Source organism: Castor canadensis, chromosome 1 (assembly GCF_047511655.1).
Source record: "Castor canadensis chromosome 1, mCasCan1.hap1v2, whole genome shotgun sequence".
Classification (NCBI taxonomy): Eukaryota; Metazoa; Chordata; class Mammalia; order Rodentia; family Castoridae; genus Castor; species Castor canadensis.
In genome coordinates this window covers 188704434-188729750 of record NC_133386.1, presented here as the reverse complement: position 1 = coordinate 188729750, position 25317 = coordinate 188704434, and the positions used below count along the sequence as shown (strand labels likewise).

At 36.0% G+C, this 25317-nt stretch overlaps 1 protein-coding gene and 1 pseudogene across 1 annotated transcript; one reads left to right on the top strand and one right to left on the bottom strand.

Annotated features, from left to right (window-relative positions):
• The first annotated feature begins 769 nt into the window (after positions 1-769).
• Positions 770-1753, top strand: LOC109677154 (olfactory receptor 1165-like). Its single transcript, XM_020153288.2, has one exon. It carries the CDS (start codon positions 797-799, stop codon positions 1751-1753), a length of 957 nt encoding a protein of 318 aa, XP_020008877.1. The 5' UTR covers positions 770-796.
• A 10901-nt stretch (positions 1754-12654) lies between these two features.
• Positions 12655-13225, bottom strand: LOC141415638 (lipopolysaccharide-induced tumor necrosis factor-alpha factor homolog pseudogene; annotated as a pseudogene).
• Positions 13226-25317: the final 12092 nt, after the last annotated feature.

Here is a 25317-nt window from a genome sequence, read left to right as displayed (position 1 = left end):
AGTCCAGATGTATTTCCTGAAGAAGAAATGAAATGACATTTTGTAGACTTTGCAGATGGTCACATGATAAGAGCATCATCCAGTACTATCAATAGTATTTGACTGGATAGTTCGATGTTTGAGCTGCTTAAACAGAATATTGCATGCAGCGTTGTCTCTAAGATACTCCTTGACATTCCAACACTAAGAGGCTCATACGGATTTGGGGATGACTATTCAGTGTCACTTTAATGTAAGAAATGTAGTACTGCCACTTTCTCCTAACTGAAATAATCAAATGGAAACATACTATTAATATGTCTACTGTCAGACTCTGTTAACCATCTCTGCTATCATACGCTCTATTTCCTTAAGTAACAGGTGTTCCCTGTTTTCCTTTTAGTTCTTATATTTCCTTTAAAAATTTGATTTTAAGGTGACTCTAGGTAATAATTAATATTTTCTTAACTTTTAAAGTTCAGGTTATAAAATCTTCAATTATAGCTTCCTGTATGCATATATATGTATATAATTTATAAAAGAATTCTATAAGGTAACCTCTTCATTTCTTTTTTTTTTTAATAGATGAGGAGAGTGAGTCACTGATGGGTCAAAGAATACTCCACATTCAAATAGTTAGAAAGTGGGCCATGACTGAGTTGAGGAGCAAATGTGTCAAACAAGGAAGCATTAATAAATATATGAAACTTGACACCTGCTTTCTTCATCATTGAGAAGTTGCTTCATACCTACTCCCTCTCTACTGTACTCAATTTTTGCTCAAGTGAACTCTCTGATTTCCTCCAACTGGAGCCAAATGCAGAATGAGAGAAATCAGAATACTGGAGTCACTTTCACACTTTTAGGCTTCTCAGAATATCCAGACATCCAACTGCTGCTTTTTCTGGTGTTCTTGACCATCTATATAGTTTCTGTGTTGGAAAACCTAGATATGATTTTGATCATCAGGATTAATTGCAAACTGCACACTCCTATGTACTTTTTCCTCAGCCACTTATCCTTTGTTGATTTTTGTTACACTTCTGTAATTGCACCAAATCTATTAAACCTTTTGCTTGTGGAAGACAAAACTATCTCCTTCAAAGGTTGCATGCCACAATATTTCTTTGGATGCACATCTGTGATTACAGAGATGTTTATGTTAGCAGTGATGGCCTATGACTGCTTTGTGGCTGTGTGTAACCCCTTGCTCTATACAACTGCTGTGTCTCATAAGCTGTGTGCTTTTCTGGTGGCCTTAACTTACATATGGGCTGGAATCTTTTCCTCAACACTCACATATATTCTTTGGCAACTGTCCTACTGTGGCTCTAACATTACAAACCACTTCTGCTGTGAGTACTCTGCCCTGCTCTCTGTATCCTACTCTGATACTTCCTTCAGCCAGATGGCATATTTAGTCATTTCTATGTTTAATGAAGCTTGCTGCCTCCTGATCATTATGACTTCCTATGTCTTCATAGTTGTCACTGTCATCAAGATTCCTTCTAAGGGTGGACTCCAAAAAGCCTTTTCTACCTGTGCCTCTCACCTGACTGCCATCTGCATCTGCCATGGGATAGTCCTTGTCCTCTACTGTGTGCTTAAATCTAAAAGCTCATTGTTCCTGGTCAAAGTAGCTACTGTGTTTCACAGCATGGTGATTCCTATGTTAAATCCCCTTATTTATAGTCTCAGAAATAAAGATGTGAAAGAGACCATCAGGAAGTTAATCTACATAAAACTTATTTATATTTTCACTCAACATAGTTAAGCACAATCCAGAAGACACACTCTTTCTTAGTTAGTTTCACAAATATGCTTTCTTATGTGTCATTGATTGATTTCTATCGTATTTTCTCTCAATGATAGAGTGATAGAAATTTGTGATAACTAAATTTCAGTATGCTTTAAAAATCACCTGTGTTTTAGAAAGGGAAAAGTGGAAGAAAATTTGGTTAATATCCTCCACAGAAGGAAGTACACTAGTGTGTGGATTTTGAAATGACTTCTAATTAATAACACAGTTGCATAATATAAATTAGTGCATGAAGAGATGTTTAGGGAAAAACACTAAATATCTAAAAAATGCTTCAATTCCTAGTAGACCATTTTAGCATTGAAAAATTTATAGGATATTAAAAATAATTAAGACATATGTCTGCTTTTCAATATGTATTAAATTATATCTGGCCTTATAAATCAGTTATTCTTTGCTATATTACAAAAATGTCACATGATTTAAAACTATATCCCCATCTTTCCAGTTTTGTTATTTATAACAATGTAGTTGTGCATTGGTTATTGATACTTAATGAAAATTTGGTTGAGATTATTTCAGATTCGTTTTTTTTGTAAAAAAGATATTAATAGATATCAATGGTTTGTTGCCCAGTTTGTTCTACAATATGACAAAGGATATTGATATTAATATAACACAGAGATTTTATTCAAGCATCAGTTATTTATAGATGAAAAACAAATAATTCCAGTGATATGCAACAGAGTTGGCAGTGACTTGACAGAGCCACATGTGTTTCTGGCTGGGCTCTGTGGCCAAATCACCATCAGTTTCCAGGCTTAATTGTACATCACTCTTTTGGAAGATTTGGCTACTGGTCTTTTTTGAAAGTAGAGTTTCAAATGAGCATTTAACAATAGAGGCACACTTGACTGATTCAGTCTCAACTGTTAACATGTCAAGAGTTAGGAAATCACACAGCTAAACCCAAAACTCAGGGTTGAAATCCAGAAAATTTTTGTGAGCAAATGTGGTGGTTACAGTGGTCTATTTCCCAGTCTTCCTAATCTGCCAATATTCCCCAAATAAAGCAAAGTAAGTTTTTGTATTTAAATAGAAGATTTGGACTTGGGATGTGGCCCAATGTCAGAGTGCTTGCTTAGCATGTACAAAGTCTTGAGTTCAATCCCCAGCTTCACAAAATATATAACAGTTCATTTAACACTGTTGAAATAGTACTAATATGAAGAAAAGAATCACTTCTAATGATACATATCTATTATTGAGTGACAAAATACCACAGTTATTAAATTGCTCCTTTGATCAGGAATTCTCATGGCAAACTCATCTGATTCTTTTTTTTTTTAATTTTTTAATATTTGTTTATTCCACATTTGTTGTACCTTAACTATGCATTAGCACTGTGCTAGGCAATAGAGATACAACCACAAATAAGACATACCCTGGGCCTTAGAGACCAACATGACGTCCATATGGAAAATAACTGGTAGAGAGTCAAATCTAAGGCAAAAGGCAATAGTGGCCTTTTCTCGTGGCCTGTGAAAAAAAGAAAATGGTGATGCTAAAGCAAGCCAAAGATATGGCAGAAGTAGAATTCTCAGGTCTCTCTTACCCATTTTACTGTCACAGTTTTCTTTCCTTACCAAATCTCAGTTGATTCCCTCTAGAATTTTCTCTATGAAAGCCTGTAGCATCTTAGAATCAATCCTATTAAGTGATCCATGTTCAGAGACAGCTGTACTGAGTAACCTGCTTAGTTGTCTACAAATAAAAAGGATACATGTTTCTGATGAGGTTATTCAAGGATCTGAGTAGCAAGGTGTTATGAAACCAAAGAAGAAATAATTCCAGAAAAGCTATGAAAACTGAAGTTCTGTCTTATAACAGTCATGAAGATAAATCCTCATTAAATAAACACTATTAATTACTCTGAATAAAGTACTTCCTGTACAATACTCTCAAGTACTTCAGTGGAAAAAGACAAGGCTAAAATTTTGGCACAATATGAATCTGGCAGGCATGCTGTTTGGCCAGAATATAATACTGCCTTTGTCTTAAGAACTCCTCAAAAGAAAATGGACACTGTCCCAGAGCACATTTTAAAATGAATAGTCCATGTCAAGGGGAAAAAGTCTTGAAGTGCTATTCAGTGTGCTTTCCAGAAACAAATAAATAGAACAGGCTTGGGCTAAAGACACTGTCTCCTTAGATGATCCACCTCTCCGCCAAAAGGAACAAATGTTATAGAAGCCTACACAAGTGGCTAAACTGTCAGATGGCTATAGAACTATTAAAGTTATCCTCTACTTGAATTTTTGCAAGTGACATTTTCTATAAAAATTTACATTGTAAGTTTTCAAATATGTTTTACTCTTTTAAATTCCTGATACTGGGCTGGAGGCATGGCTTAAGCCACAGAACGCCTGCTTAGCAAGTGTGAAGCCCCGAGTTCAAACTCCAGCATCACGTCCCTGCCAAAAAAATTAAATTCATGATATTTTTTTGCAGTTTGCCTTTTTTCTTAATCCATTTTTACCAGATGTTGGGCAGTTGTCTTAGTACTTTTAATTAAAAAATTTTGGTTTTGTCAATTGTGTCATCTGATTCTTATCAATAACTGAAATCTACATCTACTTAATTTCTTAAAAATAAGATAATGTATATTCTTCCCAGCCCTTCTCAAATATCTGTCAGTTTGTCTTTGATTTGTAGCTCTAAAGTAGATTTCATTTTTCATTTGCTCTCAGAGACAAAAATATAGTAAAGTTGATCTTGAGTAGTTAATTGAAAATAAACCTTTTTTATAACATTTTATAAGTAAATAGTCATAAAATGTCCACTTTTGTGGTACTGAGGTTTGAACTCAGCACCTCACAGCAATTATTGTTTTTAATTATAGTGTAAATTTATTTCCCTCCCCAAGTTAGGATTTTTTGTGATTTTTCTATTATATGTGTGTGTGTAATTATAATCAATCTGAAAAAAAATTAGTATTTCCCTAATGCTTTGATGTCATGATCTAAATTTAAAATTATTGAAAAATATTTTTTAAACAAAAAAAATTTAACTCCAAAAGAGAGCATATATAATTACCAGTACCCCAAAAACCAATAACTAGCACTTTCTTCCTGCTGCCTGCAATAGCTAAAATAAAACTTTTATAATAATGACGTGCTTGTTTTCTATAGAGATCCACTGTCTAAAAAGATCTATCACAAAATACCGATTAATATTCCATTTTCAGGTTTTATCAGAATAAAAATGATGTGGTACTTATTCTGCATATCAAGTTTTTAAATTGTATGAATTTACAAAATATTCAGGCTTTTGCATGTATTGAGAGTACATTTACTTCTGTGTTTATCTTTCATTTTTACTGATACAGCACATAAAATTGTAGTTATTAATGTGCAACCATGAAATTTTCAGTGGAGCTCCTTGTATACTTGTATAATGTAAATCATGTCGAATGTACTAATTTCTTCAATGTTTATCAATTGTGGTGAGAAATTTCTAAATCCTTTATTATACCTTTTTTTAATTGTTTTATTATTCATATGTGCATACAAGGCTTGGGTCATTTCTCCCCCCTGCCCCCACCCCCTCCCTTACCACCCACTCCACCCCCTCCCTCTCCCCCCTACCCCCTCAATACCCAGCAGAAACTATTTTGCCCTTATCTCTAATTTTGTTGAAGACAGAGTATAAGCAATAATAGGAAGGAACAAGTGTTTTTGTTGGTTGAGATAAGGATAGCTACACAGGGAGTTGACTCACATTAATTTCCTATGTATGTGTGTTACCTTCTAGGTTAATTCTTTTTAATCTAACCTTTTCTGTAGTTCCTGGTCCCCTTTTCCTATTGGCCTCAGTTGCTTTTAAGGTATCTGCTGTTTTGAAGTGTACTACACATAATTGTTATCAGTCTCACCATAATTGCAAATTATGCCAGAACATCTTGCCCCTATTTTACTCTAACTCACTACTTACTTATCGAAAATTTCCCATCCTCACACACATTCCTATTCTCTGGCGGCCATCATTCTACTCTCAACTTCTATGGGATCACCTTTTTTAGATTATACACATGCGTGAAATTATGTGATGCTTGTCTTTCTTTGCCTGACTTTTTTCACATAATATAATGATCTGTTGCATCCAAGTTATGATAAATTACAAGATTTCACTATTTTATGGATGCATATTAGCCCTTGTACCACATTTTCTTTGTGTTTTTACTAATTGATGGACATTTAGATTGTTTTTATCTCCTTTTAAAAACATTTTTATTCATTTTTAATAGCTATACAGGGGATTTTGTTGTGATATTTTCATATATGCATACAATATATTCCAGTTTGATTCATCCCCATCATTATTCTCCCTCTTCCCCCTCTCCCTTCTTAAAATGGCTTCAACAGGTTTTAGGTTCCATACTCATACATGTATAGAGAATATATTGACCATATTCACCCTCTTTATCCTTTTCTTTTACCACCCCCTCCTGTTGTTATCCTCCCCTTATCATGAACTGTGTTACATTCCTGTCCTTTAATTGTTCAGTGGAGGTTTGCTTTGGTATTTTACTTGTAAATATATCGTACTGGCTATCATAAATAGGAGGAAGGGCAGATATTTCTTTGACATACTTACAGTTCCTTTGGATATATACTCATCAGTGGTATTGCTAGGTCATATAGTGATTTGATTTTTGGTGTTTTGAGGAACTCTTGTACTCTATTCCATAATGGCTGTACTAATTTATATCCCTACTAACAATATGCAAGTGGTTCCTTTCTCTGTATCTTTGGCAGCACTTGTTAACTTTGGTCTTTTTGATATCAACTATTCTTACCAGTGTGAAGTGACTTGTCATTGTTGTTCTGATATGAATTCCAATGATTATTAGTGATGCTGAACATTTTTTCAAGTACATATTGCCCAGGTGTATCCCTTCTTTAAAAAAAAATCTGTTTAGATCTATTTACAGTTTTTTATCAAGTTGTTTTTTGCTATTGAGTTTTGGAGTTCCATGTATGTTCTGGATATAAAAATCTCATGGGATGTATACATTTCAAATATTTTCTCCCATTCTGTGGGTTTCTCTGCATTCTGTTACCTGTTTCCTTTGATGTGGAGGAGTAATGTGTGCGAGTTCTGTGTCCATCACCATGTGGTACTAAAGGCTGTCTTCCCTGTGTTCACATCTTAGGTCTCATTGTGTTTTGAGGGTGCTTGAGGCAGAGAGAGTGAGCAGACCCAGAAACCCTGCCAAGAAACAAGCTCCTTAGTGTTAATTGGCATCTGCAAAACACCCAAGACCAGAAGGCAGGGTCCCAAACCTCCAACTCACACCTCCCTCCTTGTGACAATTCAGAGAAGATATCATCCATAGCATGTCTGTAGAGCAGACACAGAGCACTTCCCACACAGCCTCATGGAAGAGGCCCTGAGCTCCCAGTTTGTAGCGCTCAGAGGTGCCTTGTCTTCCAACAAGCAAGTTGTGGGGTAAGATCCAAGCCTGTGCGTGGTGCCCCAGAACACCCTCCCAGTGCACTTGTCAGGAAGATCCTAGAGAAGACATGGGGACTGATCCTTCTGACTCCTGGGGATTCTTATGTCCACAGGCAGCAGGCACAGGTGCTCAGGGGTACACTGGCAACTGGGCATTTGTGGTGTGTGTGTGTGTGTGTGTGTGTGTGTGTGTGTGTGTTTGTGTGTTTGCTATTCAACTACAAAAGTCTTTCCAGCCAGATCCAGTTATATTACTGACTACAAGGAACTTTATCTTTACTGAAGCCAGGAGGAACTTTTAGCCTGTGGAGAGCACACCTATTTTGTTACCAGGAAGTGGAAAGAAAGAAAGAAAGAAATGACCTCTCATTTTAGGATAATAAAAAATAACCTGAAACTTAGGGATATGGACCAATTTTCAGGCTGTTTTCAGTTTCTTTAACTATTTATTAAATCTGCTTAATGGGTAGACTTCGTGGATCCTAGTGTGTTACTTCTGGTCCACCACAGTTTCAGTCCTAGGAACTGGACTCTCCCAAATGCCCATGGATAGTTAGACAAGTGAGAAATTCACAGCAACTTCTTGCAATGGACTATCACACAATGAGAGTACCAACCTGGATTGCAGGTACACCTCAGATGAAGGCTGGATTTGACAGCTGTTGGGTGAAGGAAACCAGATAAGGACACAGATGCTACAGTCTTAACTGTGGAGCAAAAGTTATGATAGGGTATCAGAAGTCAGGATCATGGCCAGCTTTGCAGAGGTATTGGGTGGGGACCAGTTGTCTTGGTTGCTGGTGGCATCTGTGTTTTGATCCCTATAAATACCACATCAGCAGCTGGTAGGCCTTGTAGTTGATCTGCTAGCTATGTGGAATGGACTTGAGTAAAACCCATAAGCTCCCACTGCTAGTGGACTCTGCACCTTTCTGCCTGTGTGTCTTACGCTTTAAAATTTTTTAAGTGAATGTTAAAACCAAGCAAAGAAGATCACAGTGTGAGTCAATAGTGGTAGACAGCCTAGAAGATCATATGTACCCGTTGTAACTGGTCTCCAGCCCCAGATTCTTTGGTGTGGTTTTTGTTCTCAACTGAGCAAGGCAGATGATGGTGGGAGGCTGTTCTGAGAACTGGAAGGAGCAACTGCAGGGAATGGGAGCCAAGGTCTAGCATGGTGGAAGGCTCTCTCAGGCTAGTGTTTGTTTTTAGGCTGGACAGTGGACTTCTCTCTCAGTTCTTGAGTTCTGGGCACCTGAGGAGATGAGTATAGCTGGCAAAATAATGTTTATACCTCCCACAGATGTCCACTTCTTAATTCTCCCCATCTTTGCATGAACAGTCTTACATACCCAAAGGGACTTTTGTAGATGTGCTATAGTTAAGGATGCTGCAATGGGAGATTATCTAGATTATCTGGGGGAACAAATGTGAACACAGGAGGTATGTGTAAGAAAGAAAGAGAGGATCAGTCAGAGAGAAAGAGATGTGACTATGGAAACAGAAGTTGGAGTAAGTTAGGGATGTGAGCCTACGAACACAAAAGCCTCTAGTAGTTGAAAATACATGGAACCAATTCTCCCCAGAGCCTTCTGGAGGGCCAGTCCTGCCCATACCTTGACATTAATGCAGTGATCCAGCTCAGATCTCTCATATCCAACCTGTGAGAGAAGACATTTGTGTTATTTAAGCCAGTACTTCATAATTATTTATAAAAGCAGCCCCAGGAGACACAAGCTGAGCATGCTACATCTTTACCTCCAGGAGCCTCTATCCTGCCTACCAGGACTTCCAACAGCATGCTGAATGAAAGTAGTCAAAGTGAGTATCCTTGTCTTGCTCCAGGTTTAGAGAAAAGACCTTCAGGTTTTTCCCATTCAATATACTATTAGGCATTGTCTCATAAATGTCCTTTATTATGTTGAGGTATGATCCTTATTTGCCCAATTTGTTCAGTGTTTTTGTCAAAAATGAATGTTGACTTTTATCAAATGCCTTTTATGGATCAATTGAGATGGTCATATATTTTTGACATTCATTCTGTTGATATGGTGCATAATATTTATTGATTTGCATATATTGAACTATGCTTTCATCTCTGGGATGAATCCTAGTTGGTCATAATGAATAATCTTTTTAATTTTCTGTTGGATTTAACTTGATTATAATTAGTTGAAGCATTTTGTGCTTGTGTTCATCAAGAATATTGGCCACTGGTTTTCCTTTTCTTATATCTTACCTGGTTTTGGTAGTTTTTTTATTGTTGTATCCTTATGTGTTTTTGGTATCAACATAATACAGGCCTCATAGAATTTCCTTGGAAGAATTCCTTCCTATTTTAGTTTTTGGAATTAATTAAGTAGAATTTGTATTAGTTCTTCTTTAAATATTTGGTAGAATTTTAAAGTGAAGTCATCCAGCTTGGGCTTTTCTTTGATGGAGGTTTTTTAATTACTGACTCAATCTCATTATCTGTTATTGGTCTGTTCAGTTCTTCATGATTCATTCTGGGTAAGTTGTATGTGTTTATTTCAATTTCTCTTATATAATTCAATTTTCTAGCCTGTAGCTATTCACATAACTTTAGTATGTCTATGGTTCAGTTGCAATGTTTCTTTTTTCATCTTTGCTTTTTGTTTGAGTTTTCTCCCTCTTCTTAGTCTAGATAGGGGTTTGTTTACTTTAAAAAATCTTATTCAGCACAATATATACAGGCCTCTCATACCAAGGTGAAACCCCTTGGACTGTCATTATACACTTAAAAAAATAAAGAACAGGAGGGTACAATATATCTTTTTTTGGCCGTGGGTACCAGTGCAAGGGGAATGGGCATAAGGAAAGGGTGAAAGAGGGTAAACATGGTGGATGTATGTTGTTCTTAGATGAAAATAAGGAAGTGAAACCTGTTGAAATTGTTCTAAGAATGGAAAGAGGGGGGAAGAGGGAGAATAATGGAAGGGGTTATTCAGTATATTCTAAAATATACTGTAAACACATGTGTAAATATCACAGTGTATCCCCCTGTACAACTATTCTATGCAAATAAGTCAAAAATATGCTTTGAAGAACTTGAATAACTTGCTCTTTTTCTATTGATCAATAGTATTTTTAAATTTCTGCTCTGATTGTCATTACTTTTTTTCTGCTTATTTTGGGTTTTATTTTCTCTTGTTTTATGCTGGTTTCTTTTAATACAAAATGGTTTATTTTAGATATCTCTATTTTTTTGATTGCTATAAACTTCTCTCTTAATACTGATTTTGCTTTATTCCATAGATATTGGTATGATAGCTCTCCATTTTCACTTGTTTAAATATTTTTCATTTCCTTAATTGGTTATTCAAAAATAAGTTGTTTAATCTTTGTATGTTTGTACATTTTCCAAGAGTTTTCTTGGTATCAACTAACTAGCTTTCTTCTTTGTGGCCAGAAAATGTACTTTACGTGATTTCAATTTTTGAAAATTTGTCTTTTCTTGTTTCATAGTCTATGATATGATCTATCTTAGAATAATGTTCCCTGTTTTGGTAAGAAAAATGTGTATTCGACTTCTATTGGATGAAAAGTTCTGTTACTATAGGATAGGCCATTTTTGTCCAGATTTAAAATTAACTCTGATATTTCTTTAATGAATTGCTAGTGGATAGCATTTTCATGCTGAAAGTGGTTATTAAAATCACCAGGTATTATTGCATTAATGTCTTCCTCCACTTTTAGACCTATTAATACTAGTTTTATATATGTTGGTGGTCCAATATTGAGTACATCTATATTCAGACTTGTTATTTCCTCTTCACAAAATAATCCCTTCATCAGAGCATAATGACTTCCATTCTACATTCCTGTGATTTCCATTCACATGGGATATCTTATTCTATCTTTTACTCTACCCCATTACTTTCATTCTGTCTGTGTCCCTAGAGATGAAGTATATTTTTTGTAAGCAACACACATTGGATCTTTTTTTGTCTATTCAGTCATTCCACATCCTTTAACTGGAAAATTTAATTCATTTATATACACAGCTATCATTGAAACATAAGGTCTTACTGAAGTCATTATCTAACTTGTTTTCTAGTTTCATTGTGGTTTCTCTCTCCATTTCATTCTCTCTCTCCTTTGTATTCTGTCTCTTATTTTTTGTTTATGGCTAAGCAAATTATGTTCATAATATGCTTTGAGTCTTTGATTCATATTTTTGTGTTTTCTATTGTAAATTATTACTTTGCATTAACATGAGGCTTATAATGTTATTTGATTGTAGTAAGTTATTCTGGAATGATTGCAACTTAACGTGATCATAAAGATAAGAACACAAACAGATGAACAAAAGAGAAAGAGAAAATATATTTGTAAGAATTCTTTCCAATTGCATTTTATTTCTCCTCACATTTTTTTTTTCTTACTGAGTGAACCAAAGACTATTTCTTGAAAGCAGATAACACCAAAGTACTATGTGGTATTCATAATTCACTTCCAAAATAATGACTGGCCTTTTAGAAAAATGAAAGTTATAGTTGAATCAATGGCTATAAAATACACAGACTTTCATTCAAGGTAGGGATTTGATTTCTATACAGTATAATTCACAGAAATTAACTGTGTTGATTTAGGATGGAAATGGGGTCCCCTGAGAGGCAAACTAGGCTCTCTCTTCATTTCAAAGATGACTTAACAGCCACTGTAGAACACTGGCTTGTCACTGGGGTCCTAGAAATCATGTTGATGTCATATAATGAACTTCACCTCTGAAAAATAGAATCAGACTTTAGATTTCTTTGAGACAAGAACCAGCACCATGCCACCCCATCAGGCTCAACTGGGGTTTCTTCATCTCTCTGCTCATGCCGCCAGAACTGCAAAAGTTTTTAAAAAACACACCAAATCCATATTAAAGCCATGGATGAAGAGTTCAAGGCCAAGGTGGGTAACATAGCACACTGGCAAATTGGAAGGAAAGTGATATCCATTATATCCTTACAGAAAATGATTGTATAAATCCCTCCTTTCAAAGGAGGTCATATGAACTGTGAATACAATTATTGTATGGTAAAAAAATCTCTTCATGTAAAATGATGGTGTCAAGCAAGAAGGGTTGGCCAAATAATAAGAAAACCCAGCACTATTTTTATTTTATTTTACATTATGACCTCACAGATGTGCATGGTGAGTGTTAATATACCTTCCATGCACTTAAAAAATATTAAGAAATTATTGTCTTCTCAGATTTGAGATGCCTACCAGGAAGATCCACTAAAGCAGAAAAAGAAGCCAGTCAATGGAAATCACTTATGATATGCAAATTGGAAGTCTGGATGACTCTGGGGTCACAGGTAGGCAACGGGAAACTCTTAAAACAACACTCTGGGTCAATGTTTTTGCATGTCCCATGAGTGACTTCAAGCAGCAATTTCTGGATTTTGGAGATGTGTTACTGTTGTGACATTTTCCCTCCAAAAGAAGACATGAAGGTGGAACCCCTGGAGAGACAAGGTCACCAGAGTGGAGCCTTTCTGGGATGGCTGGGTGATGGTTGGGTGACCACCTGCAGTGCAAGCCTCAGCATGTGTCTGATTCCTATAAGCCTTGTAGGTGCCCAGTAGAGCTTTACAATTGGGGCAGTATTGGTCCATGTCCTGCAGAAGGCGATGAAGCAGCAGCCCACGATGCACTCCGGAGGCACAGTTTCCAACTGGACATCCAGTGAGGGTGCTGGCATTTTAAGACAGCTGGGTCACCATCATCTTGTTGCAGGAAGGGCAACACATCTGAACCAGACCCTGGCACAAGGGTATAATACCCTTGGGTATAATACACAGGTGGACTCATACCTTTCCCATCTGGACCTCTCTCCAGCCCAGTGGCTGGCTTGGCATAGGTGCAGGGGGCATTGGGTAGTAACTGCTAATGCCCACCTTCTCTGTATAGGACAGGCCCTGTAGCTGCCTGGTAAGGTCTAGGAAGTGACATTTTATCTCAGCCTGTCAAGCTAGAAGGTCTTACATTCCTATCACTAAATATATTGACATAACTGTAATTATTTTACTTATCATGTTCAATTTGCATTCTGAAATTACAAATGGTTTATGCACCACACCTATGATATCACTGCATTATGAATTTGTGTAAAGTATAATTTGCTTGTTTTCTTTTTATTCAAAAAAGTGTCTTTCTTTTAGTTTGAAAAAAAAGACCTTTAACATTTCTTGTACAACAGGTCTGGTAGAGATACATTCTTTCAGCTCATGCATGTGTGCAAAGTCTTTTTCTCTCCCTCATTTCTAATAAGCAGTTTTGGTCAGTACACTGTTCTCAGTTGGCAGCATTTGTTGTTGCTTACCTCTCAATACTGACAAAATCTCATGCTACTCTGTTCTTGCTTGTAAAGTTTCTACTGAGAAATTGACTATCACAGCCAAGATGCCCCACTTCCAACAAATGGATTAATAAAATGATGTATTTATATACAATGGAATTTTACTCAGCCACAAAGAAGAATGAAATTTTGTCATTTGCATGTAATGACAGAATTGGAGAATATCATCTTAAGTGAAGTTAGCCAGGTTCAGAGGCCAAAGGCTGCATGTTTTTTCTCATATATAGAGGGTGGACCTAATACAAATATAAGCAATATTACAAAAAGCAGGTCATGCTAAGAGGAGGTCACATACGAGAGGGGTAGTGTAAAAGAAAGAAGTTAAGAAGATGAATATAGTTGATGTACTCTGTATACAAGAATGAATTTTTAAACCTGTTGAAATCACCATAAGATGGGGACTAAGATAAAAAGAAAAGTACAGGAGATGAAACAAGTCAGGTTTTAATATATATGGAAATGTCAAAAGGAAACTCCCTGTATAGCTAACTATCTTAAACAAACAGAAATGTTATTTTTTCTCTTTTACAAAATAGAAAAAAGAAGGGCAAAATAGGTCCTGACTGGGGGATTGGTACCAGGCGAGATGGGATGATGTGAGGAACAGGTTTATGAGGGTGAATATAGTGCAAATACTATGTATACAAGTATGTAAAAGGAAAAATGATACCTGTTGGAAGTATTCCAGGAATCAGGGGAAGAAGGATAAAGGAGAATGATAGAGGAGGTGAATACCTTATGGTATGTGTGATATATTGTAAGAACTTTTGTAAACGTCACAATGTACTCCCAGCACAATAACAAAAAGTATTTTAGAAAAAGAATAGAGACAACTTATGTATTATTTATTTCCCTTGCAGATTGAAAATATTTTCTGTATCTTTCATTTAAGGGAGCTTGAATATAAGATTTATTATTGCAGACTTAGTTTAGTTACATTTGACTGGTGACCCTTGGTCTTCCTCTACATGAATATTTACATTCTTCTGTAGGTTTAGGAGCTATTATGCTATTATTTCTTTGGACAAACTTTCTACCCCTTTGGTATTTTGAATACATTCTTGAATCCTAAAAACCCAAGTATTTGTTTTTTAAATATTGTCCCAAATTACCAGTATGCTTCTTTCATTCCTTGTCATTTCATTCTCCTCCAAAAACTATTTTCAAATACACTGTATCCAAGCTTGTTAATTTTATCTTCTGTGTAATTTATTTTGCTAGAGATGCCTTTTTTTGTGTTTTTAATTTCACCATGTGTCTTTTTTAGTTCCAGAATTTAAGTTTAATATTTTAATTGTTTTTATTTATATTGAATTTCTCTGAATATTGAAATATTTCTGTTTTTTTTTAAATTTCATTTAATTTCCATAAAACACCTGTTTTAAATTCTCTGAGAGCTCTTTCACATTGATTACTTCCTTGTGTGTTTCTGACACTTTATTTTGACTACTGTGGAATCTTGTGGTTTCCTAAAACCTATTATTACTTATTCACATGAAATGATGTCTGCATATTGAGGAATCAGTTATTTATTGAAGTCTTACTATTCTGTCTCCACAGGCCTCTCTCTGGGGTTAGGGAGGTCTTGAAGGCCAAATCCACAGTCACCATCCTTAGTCAGACACTGCAGGATTCTGCCCTGCTCTGGGTAAGCTAACCATGAATGAAAAACCCCAGGTTTCTATGTCAAACTAGTGGCTACCAAAGACAACACATTGTACTACACCCTTAGCCCACAGCCCATCATGATCAGCATAGCACTGGGTTAGGACCAATGTCTACACTTGCCTATGGCAAGTTGGTCTTATGACAAAGGGTTGTGCAACCAGATGACTCTGAATTACTGGGGCCAGGTATTTTCTTCTCTCTGTGGAGCTAAATATGGGGGTGATTCAGATTTGGTAAGTATCAGTTTTGTCAACTGAAGGTCTGTGAAGGAGCCACACTTGTGTTAAAATTCATGCAGGTTGATTGACTGGAACTTCTTGATGAGGGAGAGATTCAATGGTGAAGATTAAGAATCAGAATTATCTTGTGTTATCTTCAGTTACTTTAGTAGCCATTTATTACCAATCTCTGTAACTGACCTAAAATCTTTGTGTCTACTAGGTAAATCTTTTATAATTTATTGTTGAACTGAGCAACCACTAACTTCCAATGACTCTAAAGCTATCAACAGTAGAAGCTGACATCTGAAACCTAGAGATGCTGTGTTATAACCTAACTGATACATCCCACAATGCATTTGGTAATTCCATTGAGTTATGACCTTCTTTTGTTCTATGACTATACAATTTCATATAACCCTTTCTACAAAGAACATGAAAAGGTCTTAATAGGTACAGAGATTATGCTTTTTGAGTTAATTCTGACCGTATTTGAAAACAATCTTGCTTAGAGTAACCATAAAATTCAAATGGTGGTAATTTCTAACCTACCTATAACTGCCTTTAAGACAATCCCCACTAAATTCCAAGTAGGAGAAACTTTAGGGTAACATTATTTTTCTAATGGTATTCAGTTCTCCTACTTATTTATTGGGATGTGACTTTTGGAAGCACAGAATGTTAATTTATCCTTCCTTCAAAAAGAACAGATGATTTTTTTAAAACATATGTGATACTTAAAACCTCCAATGAGCCATCTATTCTGTGTCCCTTAGAAAGGAGTTGTAAGAGACCCCACAGGAGGAAACTGACAGCCTTCTTTCACAAGCACAAGAATAACTATGAGCTAGGTACTGTGTCTCATGTCTGTAATTCCCGTGGAGAGTGAGTAGAAGAACCTCGGGAGGATTGCAATTCAAGTACAGCCAGAGAATAAAGCTAGGGAGAAGCTCCCATCTCAACAAAACAGCTTAGCATGGTAGAACATGCCTGTCAGTCCAACTATGAGTTAGGTATCAGTAAGAGGATTTTGGTCCACAAGTGTAAAGTGTAAATTCCACATTTTCTTCAAATTCTAAAAGTTGACTTACAAATTTTTATGAGTCTGCTTTAATTCAGTTTGTAGATAATCTACTTTTGTCCTTTCATATGATGATTTTTCAGAGAGATGATTTTCTTATTACAATAACTATCCAAGAACGGTATAAAGTATCCAGAGATGAACTGCAACCTTGCTTTCAGGCATCAAATATCTAAGTCATATAGTGACTCCTCCAGGATTACTTATGAATCATGTATATACTTTTGCTACTAGAAATATTTGTAAGACCCCACCAAAAAAAAAAAAATACAAAACCAAACACCAGAGGGATTGCTAAATATAAATGTCTCTTGTTGAAATTGAATTCCAAATTATTTATTAATTGCCACCCACTGTATAAGAAACTAAAAGAATGACCAAGCAGATGTCATAATACTAGGCCTAGAGGAAGACTCAGCAGTTAAGGCTTGAAGACAGCATAAACTTCAGCTCATTATTTAGGGCAGCCAAATTACATTCTCCTTTTATTTTTTTCCTTTTTGGTTCATGAGAAGGAAGGAAATTTGCTGACAGCATTGACTAAAAAACGTAAAGAAAGGAATAGGCTCCTATGGTATTTTAGTCAGAGACTAGACCCAGTGGCTACAAGACATCCGCCCTTGCATGAGGGCCATGTCTGTCACTACTGTGCTATTAAGAACAGCAGACCAACTCACCTTAGGATCTTCTCTCAACACTTGCCCTCCCCACTGCAGAGAAATTTTGGCAAATTCACATGACACTCAACATTACTCAGTAAACTCTATGACTTCTCATGATGTACTTTCGCTTTCATTTCTAATTCTCCCCCTGGTTTGATGCAACTCTTAATCCTGTCTCTACAATTTTTAAAAAGCAGAAGGAAAAATAAAAATAAATGACTGTTGTCAAATAACAAATATACAACTCTTTTACCCTAGAAGAGACCTATTGGAAACAAAATTATCTTTTTACTCAGGGTTCTTATTTATGGGATAACCAAGGACATTTTCAGACAGGGTCATTCTACTCTTGAGTTAATCAAGATTCTTTATTTCACCAGTAAGAAATCTATTTGAATGGATGATTTCATAGACTTAACTAAAATATCATTCAGTCAAAAATGCAGCTAATATTTACACAGGTAGTCAGTATGCATTTGGAGTAGCGCATGACTATGGTGTGTTATGAAAACAAAGTGGATTTCTAATTTGGGAAACCTATTCAAAATAGTCAACAGATAACCAGATTGTAAGATGCCATACATTTGTCCAAATAATTAAACACCATTAAAATCTCAGTGCATTCTAAAACAAATACTGAAAAAAAAGGTAATAAATTTTCTGATGAACCAGACCAAAAAAAAAAAAAAAAAGAAAAATTGCATTACATGGTACTGCATGCCCTGAAAGGATCTGTCGTGTTCACTGTACCAATTCTGTCACTAACCTCTTTCTTTAGCCCCTATGGATAGCATTATATGAGTAAAATTGTCTAGCAACAAAAGTTGTAATTTCACTTTCTAATGTCATAAAGACATTTCCCTATACTGAATAGGCCACTTGAAACTTGGAACTTAGACTTTTATTCAGTTGTCTCCAACACAAGGATATAAATATGTCTTGGTGTTAGTTTGCATATTTTTCCATTGAGTTATGTGTTTCCTCATTGGAAAGTCACTATATGAGTGAAAGGAAAAATTCTATTAGAAATAATTATACCTACTTGGGGCATTTGTGCTAAATAGTGATTATAAAATTAATTTTACTGAGTAAATTTTCAAATCTATTTATAAAATTTGGGCTTTCTTGCCAAAGGCATTCCCTAAAGTCCTTCTAAATCTAAGATCTACCCTTTTTAGAAAATATTTTCTCCTCATGAAATAATTGCTGAGCATCCTATAGGAGTGGATGAAAGCCTGTACAAACCAACTCTGTCAAAGGGAGACATTATATGCTATTATAAGGGACTTTTGAAAATGACAACTAAAAATTCAAATTAGTTGTAAGTTCTTTCCACAGTAAGTTCATATGAAAGGAAAAACAAAATGAACAAGGGTTAAAAACAGATTATTTTGCGTATTGGAAAAGACATTGCCTCAAATTCTATCTTCAGCTTCAATGAAAAGAATCCTATCAGGCATTTCTTATTGCCTCCTGTGACACAAAATTCAGGATATAAAATTTTATATTCAGATTTCTCACTTCCAATGTGTACTAATTCCTAGAATACATCCATGTGGAAGACAAAAAACCTGGAAGTCACTCATCTACAACTAGTCAGACTATTGAGAACCCCAAGTAAATGAGCTCAAAACCCCTCTAACAACTTTTAAATGCTTTATAAGTTATTTGAAACACCTGGAATTGTCTTTAGTATATTTTCTTAAGTGACAACAGTAATGCTGCTCTTGATGATTTTAGTGAAACTACAAGTAGTGATGGTCTTTCATCCTCTCATTTATCATGTTTTGGTTATGACTGTTTGTTTACCTAAACCTCCTACCTTACTTAAATTGAGTCTTCATGATTGGAGAGATCCAAGATGGTGACTAGGGTACAGAAGAAGACAGACTAACCTCTGTGGCTCCAAAACCTCCCTGAGAAGTTGGAGCCACACTGACTCCATCAAAAGACCAAATTTGAGAATCATGGGCATCAAAGAAGGAGAAGAGGTGCAAGCGAAGGGAATGCGTAATATATTCAACAAAATAATAACGGAAAATTTCCCAAACCTAGAGAAAGATATTCCCATACAAATGCAAGAGGCCTCCAGGACACCAAACAGACCAGGTCAAAATAGAACTACTCCACGACATATCATCATTAAAACAACAAGTTCAGAAACTAAGGAAAGAATATTGAAGGCTGTAAGAGAGAAAAAACAAGTAACATACAAAGGTAAACCCATCAAAATAACAGCAGACTTCTCAACGGAAACATTAAAAGCAAGAAGAGCGTGGGGTGAGATCTTCCGGGCACTGAATGAAAATAACTTCAACCCCAGGATACTCTACCCAGCAAAGATATCATTCAAAATAGATGGAGCAATAAAAGTCTTCCATGATAAGCAGAAACTAAAACAATATGTGACCACAAAGCCACCATTACAAAAGATTCTGCAAGGGATCCTGCACACAGAAAGTGACACCCAACTTAACCATGAAAAGGCAGGCAGCACCAAACCACAGGATAAGAAAAAGCAAGACAGTAGAGAGTAACATCAAGTTAGGTACACACAATCAAACCTTCAAACAACTCAGATAACTAAATGGCAGGAATCACCACATACCTATCAGTACTAACACTTAATGTTAATGGACTTAATTCACCCATCAAAAGACACCCTTTGACAAAATGGATTAAAAAAGAAGATCCAACAATTTGTTGCTTACAGGAGACTCATCTCACTGACAGAAATAAGCATATGCTTAGGATGAAAGGCTGGAAGAAGATTTACCAAGCCAATGGCCCCCGAAAACAAGCAGGAGTAGCAATACTTATCTCTGACAAAGTAGACTTCAAACCTACATTGATCAAACGAGATAAAGAAGGACATTCCATACTAATAAAAGGGGAAATAGACCAAAAGGAAATAATAATCATCAATCTGTATGCACCCAATGTCAACGCACCCAATTTCATCAAACATACCCTGAAAGACCTAAAGGCATATATAAACGCCAACACAGTGGTTGTGGGAGACTTTAACACTCCATTATCATCAATAGACAGGTCATCCAAACAAAAACTCAATAAAGAAATCCAAGATCTAAAATATGCAATAGATCAAGTGGACCTAGTAGATGTCTACAGAACATTTCATCCAACCTCTACACAATATACATTCTTCTCAGCAGCCCATGGAACCTTCTCCAAAATAGATCATATCCTAGGGCACAAAGCAAGCCTCAGCAAATATAAGAAAATAGAAATAATACCATGCATACTATCTGATCACAATGCAGTAAAAGTAGAACTCAACAACAAAAGTAAAGACAAAAAACATGCAAACAGCTGGAAACTAAATAACTCATTACTTAATGAAGAATGGATCATTGATGCAATAAAAGAGGAAATTAAAAAGTTCCTAGAAGTCAATGAAAATGAAAACACAACCTACCGGAACCTATGGGACACAGTTAAGGCAGTCTTGAGAGGAAAGTTTATAGCCATGAGTGCATATATTAAAAAGATTGAAAGATCCCAAATCAATGACCTAATGATACATCTCAAACTCCTAGAAAAACAAGAACAAGCAAATCCCAAAACAAATAGAAGGAGAGAAATAATAAAAATAAGAGCTGAAATCAACGAAATAGAAACCAAAAAAACCATACAAAGAATTAATGAAACAAAAAGTTGGTTCTTTGAAAAAATAAACAAGATCGATAGACCCCTGGCAAACCTGACTAAAATGAGGAGAGAAAAAACCCAAATTAGTAGAATTAGGAATGCAAAAGGGGAGATAACAACAAACACCGTGGAAGTCCAGGAAATCATCAGAGACTACTTTGAGAACCTATATTCAAATAAATTTGAAAATCTAAAAGAAATGGACAGATTTCTAGATACATATGATCATCCAAAACTGAACCAAGAGGAAATTAATCACCTGAATAGACCTATAACACAAAATGAAATTGAAGCAGCAATCAAGAGTCTCCCCAAAAAGAAAAGTCCAGGACCTGATGGATTCTCTGCTGAATTCTATCAGACCTTTAAAGAAGAACTGATACCAACCCTCCTTAAACTGTTCCATGAAATAGAAAGGGAAGGAAAACTGCCAAACACATTTTATGAAGCCAGTATTACACTTATCCCAAAACCAGGCAAAGACACCTCCAAAAAGGAGAACTATAGGCCAATCTCCTTAATGAACATTGATGCAAAAATCCTCAACAAAATAATGGCAAATCGAATTCAGCAACACATCAAAAAGATTATTCACCAAGACCAGGTAGGCTTCATCCCAGGGATGCAGGGGTGGTTCAACATATGAAAATCAATAAACGTAATAAAGCACATTAACAGAAGCAAAGACAAAAACCACTTGATCATCTCAATAGATGCAGAAAAAGCCTTTGATAAGATCCAACATCATTTCATGATAAAAGCTCTAAGAAAACTAGGAATAGAAGGAAGGTTTCTCAACATTATAAAAGCTATATATGACAAACCTACAGCCAGCATTATACTTAACGGAGAAAAATTAAAACCATTCCCTCTAAAATCAGGAACCAGACAAGGATGCCCACTATCTCCACTCCTATTCCACATAGTACTGGAATTCCTAGCCAGAGCAATTAGGCAAGAAGAAGGAATAAAAGGAATACAAATAGGTAAAGAAACTGTCAAAATATCCCTATTTGCAGACAACATGATCCTATACCTTAAAGACCCAAAAAACTCTACTCACAAGCTTCTAGACATCATCAATAGCTATAGCAAGGTAGCAGGATATAAAATCAACATAGAAAAATCATTAGCATTTCTATACACTAACAATGAGCAAATGGAAAAAGAATGTATGAAAACAATTCCATTTACAATAGCCTCAAACAAAATCAAATACCTAGGTGTAAACCTAACAAAAGATGTGAAAGACCTCTACAAGGAAAACTATACACTTCTGAAGAAAGAGATTGAGGAAGACTATAGAAAGTGGAGAGATCTCCCATGCTCATGGATTGGTAGAATCAACATAGTAAAAATGTCGATACTCCCCAAAGTAATCTACATGTTTAATGCAATTCCCATCAAAATTCCAATGACATTCATTAAAGAGATTGAAAAATCTACTGTGAAATTTATATGGAAACACAAGAGGCCACGAATAGCCAAGGCAATACTCAGTCAAAAGAACAATGCAGGAGGTATCACAATACCTGACTTCAAACTATATTACAAAGCAGTAGCAATAAAAACAGCATGGTACTGGCACAAAAACAGACATGAAGACCAGTGGAACAGAATAGAGGACCCAGATATGAAGCCACACAACTATGAGCAACTTATCTTTGACAAAGGAGCTAAAAATATACGATGGAGAAATAGCAGCCTCTTCAACAAAAACTGCTGGGAAAACTGGTTAGCAGTCTGCAAAAAACTGAAACTAGATCCATGTATATCACCCTATACCAAGATTAACTCAAAATGGATCAAGGATCTTAATATCAGACCCCAAACTCTTAAGTTGATACAAGAAAGAGTAGGAAATACTCTGGAGTTAGTAGGTATAGGTAAGAACTTTCTCAATGAAACCCCAGCAGCATAGCAACTAAGAGATAGCATAGATAAATGGGACCTCATAAAACTAAAAAGCTTCTGTTCATCAAAAGAAATGGTCTCTAAACTGAAGAGAACACCCACAGAGTGGGAGAAAATATTTGCCAATTATACATCAGACAAAGGACTGATAACCAGAATATACAGGGAACTTAAAAAACTAAATTCTCCCAAAACTAATGAACCAATAAAGAAATGGGCAAGTGAACTAAACAGAACTTTCTCAAAAGAAGAAATTCAAATGGCCAGAAAACACATGAAAAAATGCTCACCATCTCTAGCAATAAAGGAAATGCAAATTAAAACCACACTAAGATTCCACCTCACCCCTGTTAGAATAGCCATCATCAGCAACACCACCAACAACAGGTGTTGGCGAGGATGCGGGGAAAAAGGAACCCTCTTACACTGTTGGTGTGAATGTAGACTAGTACAACCACTCTGGAAAAAAATTTGGAGGCTACTTAAAAAGCTGGACATCGATCTACCATTTGATCCAGCAATACCACTCTTGGGGATATACCGAAAAGACTGTTACTCCAGAGGCACCTGCACATCCATGTTTATTGCGGCACTATTCACAATTGCCAAGTTATGGAAACAGCCAAGATGCCCCAGCACTGATGAATGGATTAAGAAAATGTGGTATCTATACACAATGGAATGTTATGCAGCCATGAAGAAGAACGAAATGTTATCATTCGCTGGTAAATGGATGGAATTGGAGAACATCATTCTGAGTGAGGTTAGCCTGGCCCAAAAGACCAAAAGTCGTATGTTCTCCCTCATATGTGGACATTAGATCAAGGGCAAACACAACAAGGGGATTGGACTATGAGCACATGATAAAAGTGAGAGCACACAAGGAAGGGGTGAGGATAGGTAAGGCACCTAAAAACTAGCTAGCATTTGTTGCCCTTAATGCACAGAAACCAAAGCAGATACCTTAAAGCAACTGAGGCCAATAGGAAAAGGGGACCAGGACCTAGAGAAAAGGTTAGATCAAAAAGAATTAACCTAGAAGGTAACACCCACGCACAGAAATCAATGTGAGTCAATGCCCTGTATAGCTATCCTTATCTCAACCAGCAAAACCCCTTGTTCCTTCCTATTATTGCTTATACTCTCTCTACAACAAAATTAGAAATAAGGGCAAAATAGTTTCTGCTGGGTATTGAGTGGGGGGAGCAGGAGGAGGTGGAGTGGGTGGTAAGGGAGGGGGTGGGGGCAGGGGGGAGAAATGAACCAAGCCTTGTATGCACATATGAATAATAAAAGAAAAATGAAAAAATAAAAAAGAAACCACTGTAAGAAAACATAGGGAAAATTCTGAAAGATATAGGCATAGATAATTAGTTTCTGAATAAGACTCCCGGGCGGGGGGGGGGAAAGATTGAGAATTGACAAATGGGACAGCATCAAATTAAAAAGTTTCTGCACATCAAAAGACACAATTAGCAGAATCAAGAGACAGCCCACAGAATGGGAAAAAACCTTCACTAGCTACTCAAAGGCAAAGGAATTAATATGCAGAATATAAGAAGAACAAACAAATTAAGCAACAAATGTACAAATAATCCATTTAATAAATAAATGGATAAATGAATTGAATGGATGGTTCTCAGAAGAAGAAATGCAAATGGCTAATAAACACGTGAAGAAATGTTCAGCACCCTTGGCCATAAAAGAAATGCATTTTGAAACTACACTAAGATTCCATTTCACCCATCAGAATGGCCATCATCAAGCAAACAAACAAAAACAAATACTGGCTAGGATGCGGGGGAAATAAAGGAACCCTCATACCTCGTTGGTGGGAATGCAAACTTGTGCAACCACTACGGAAATCAGTATGGAGTTTCCTTAAAAAACAAAAAATAGGATTACCTCATGACCTTGCCATACCATTCTCAGTATATACCCAGAGTGTAAACCAATATAGAAGAGAGATATTTGGATATCTATGTGTATTACTGCTCTGTTCACAATAGCTCAACTGTGGAATTAGTTGAGGTGTCCAACAAAGAGTGAATGGAAAAAGAAAATATGATATATGCATACTATGGAGTATTATTCAGCCATAAAGAAAAATGAAATTATGTTGTTTACAGAAAAATGGATGGAACTAGTGATCATCATGTTGAGCAAGATACACCAAGCACAAAAAAGCCAAATCTTTCGTATTGTCTTTCATTTGTGAAATCTAGACCTGAAATGATAATGATGAGAATAATATTAATAATAATAATTATTATGGGACATGAATGTAAAAGGGGACTATCAGCAAGAGTGGAGAGGGTAAAAGGAAAGAACACTGAGGGGTGAAGACAAAGTACATTTTATATATACTTTTTTTATATATACATATATATACAGCATAATCAAACACTTTGAAAAGGGGGGAGGAGGAAGGGTGGGTACTGGAAAATAATAGAGGGGGTGAACTTATTCAA

Bases quoted from the DNA above. Each gene is read 5' to 3' on its own strand.
- LOC109677154 (XM_020153288.2), top strand. From the start codon at position 797: ATGCAGAATGAGAGAAATCAGAATACTGGAGTCACTTTCACACTTTTA.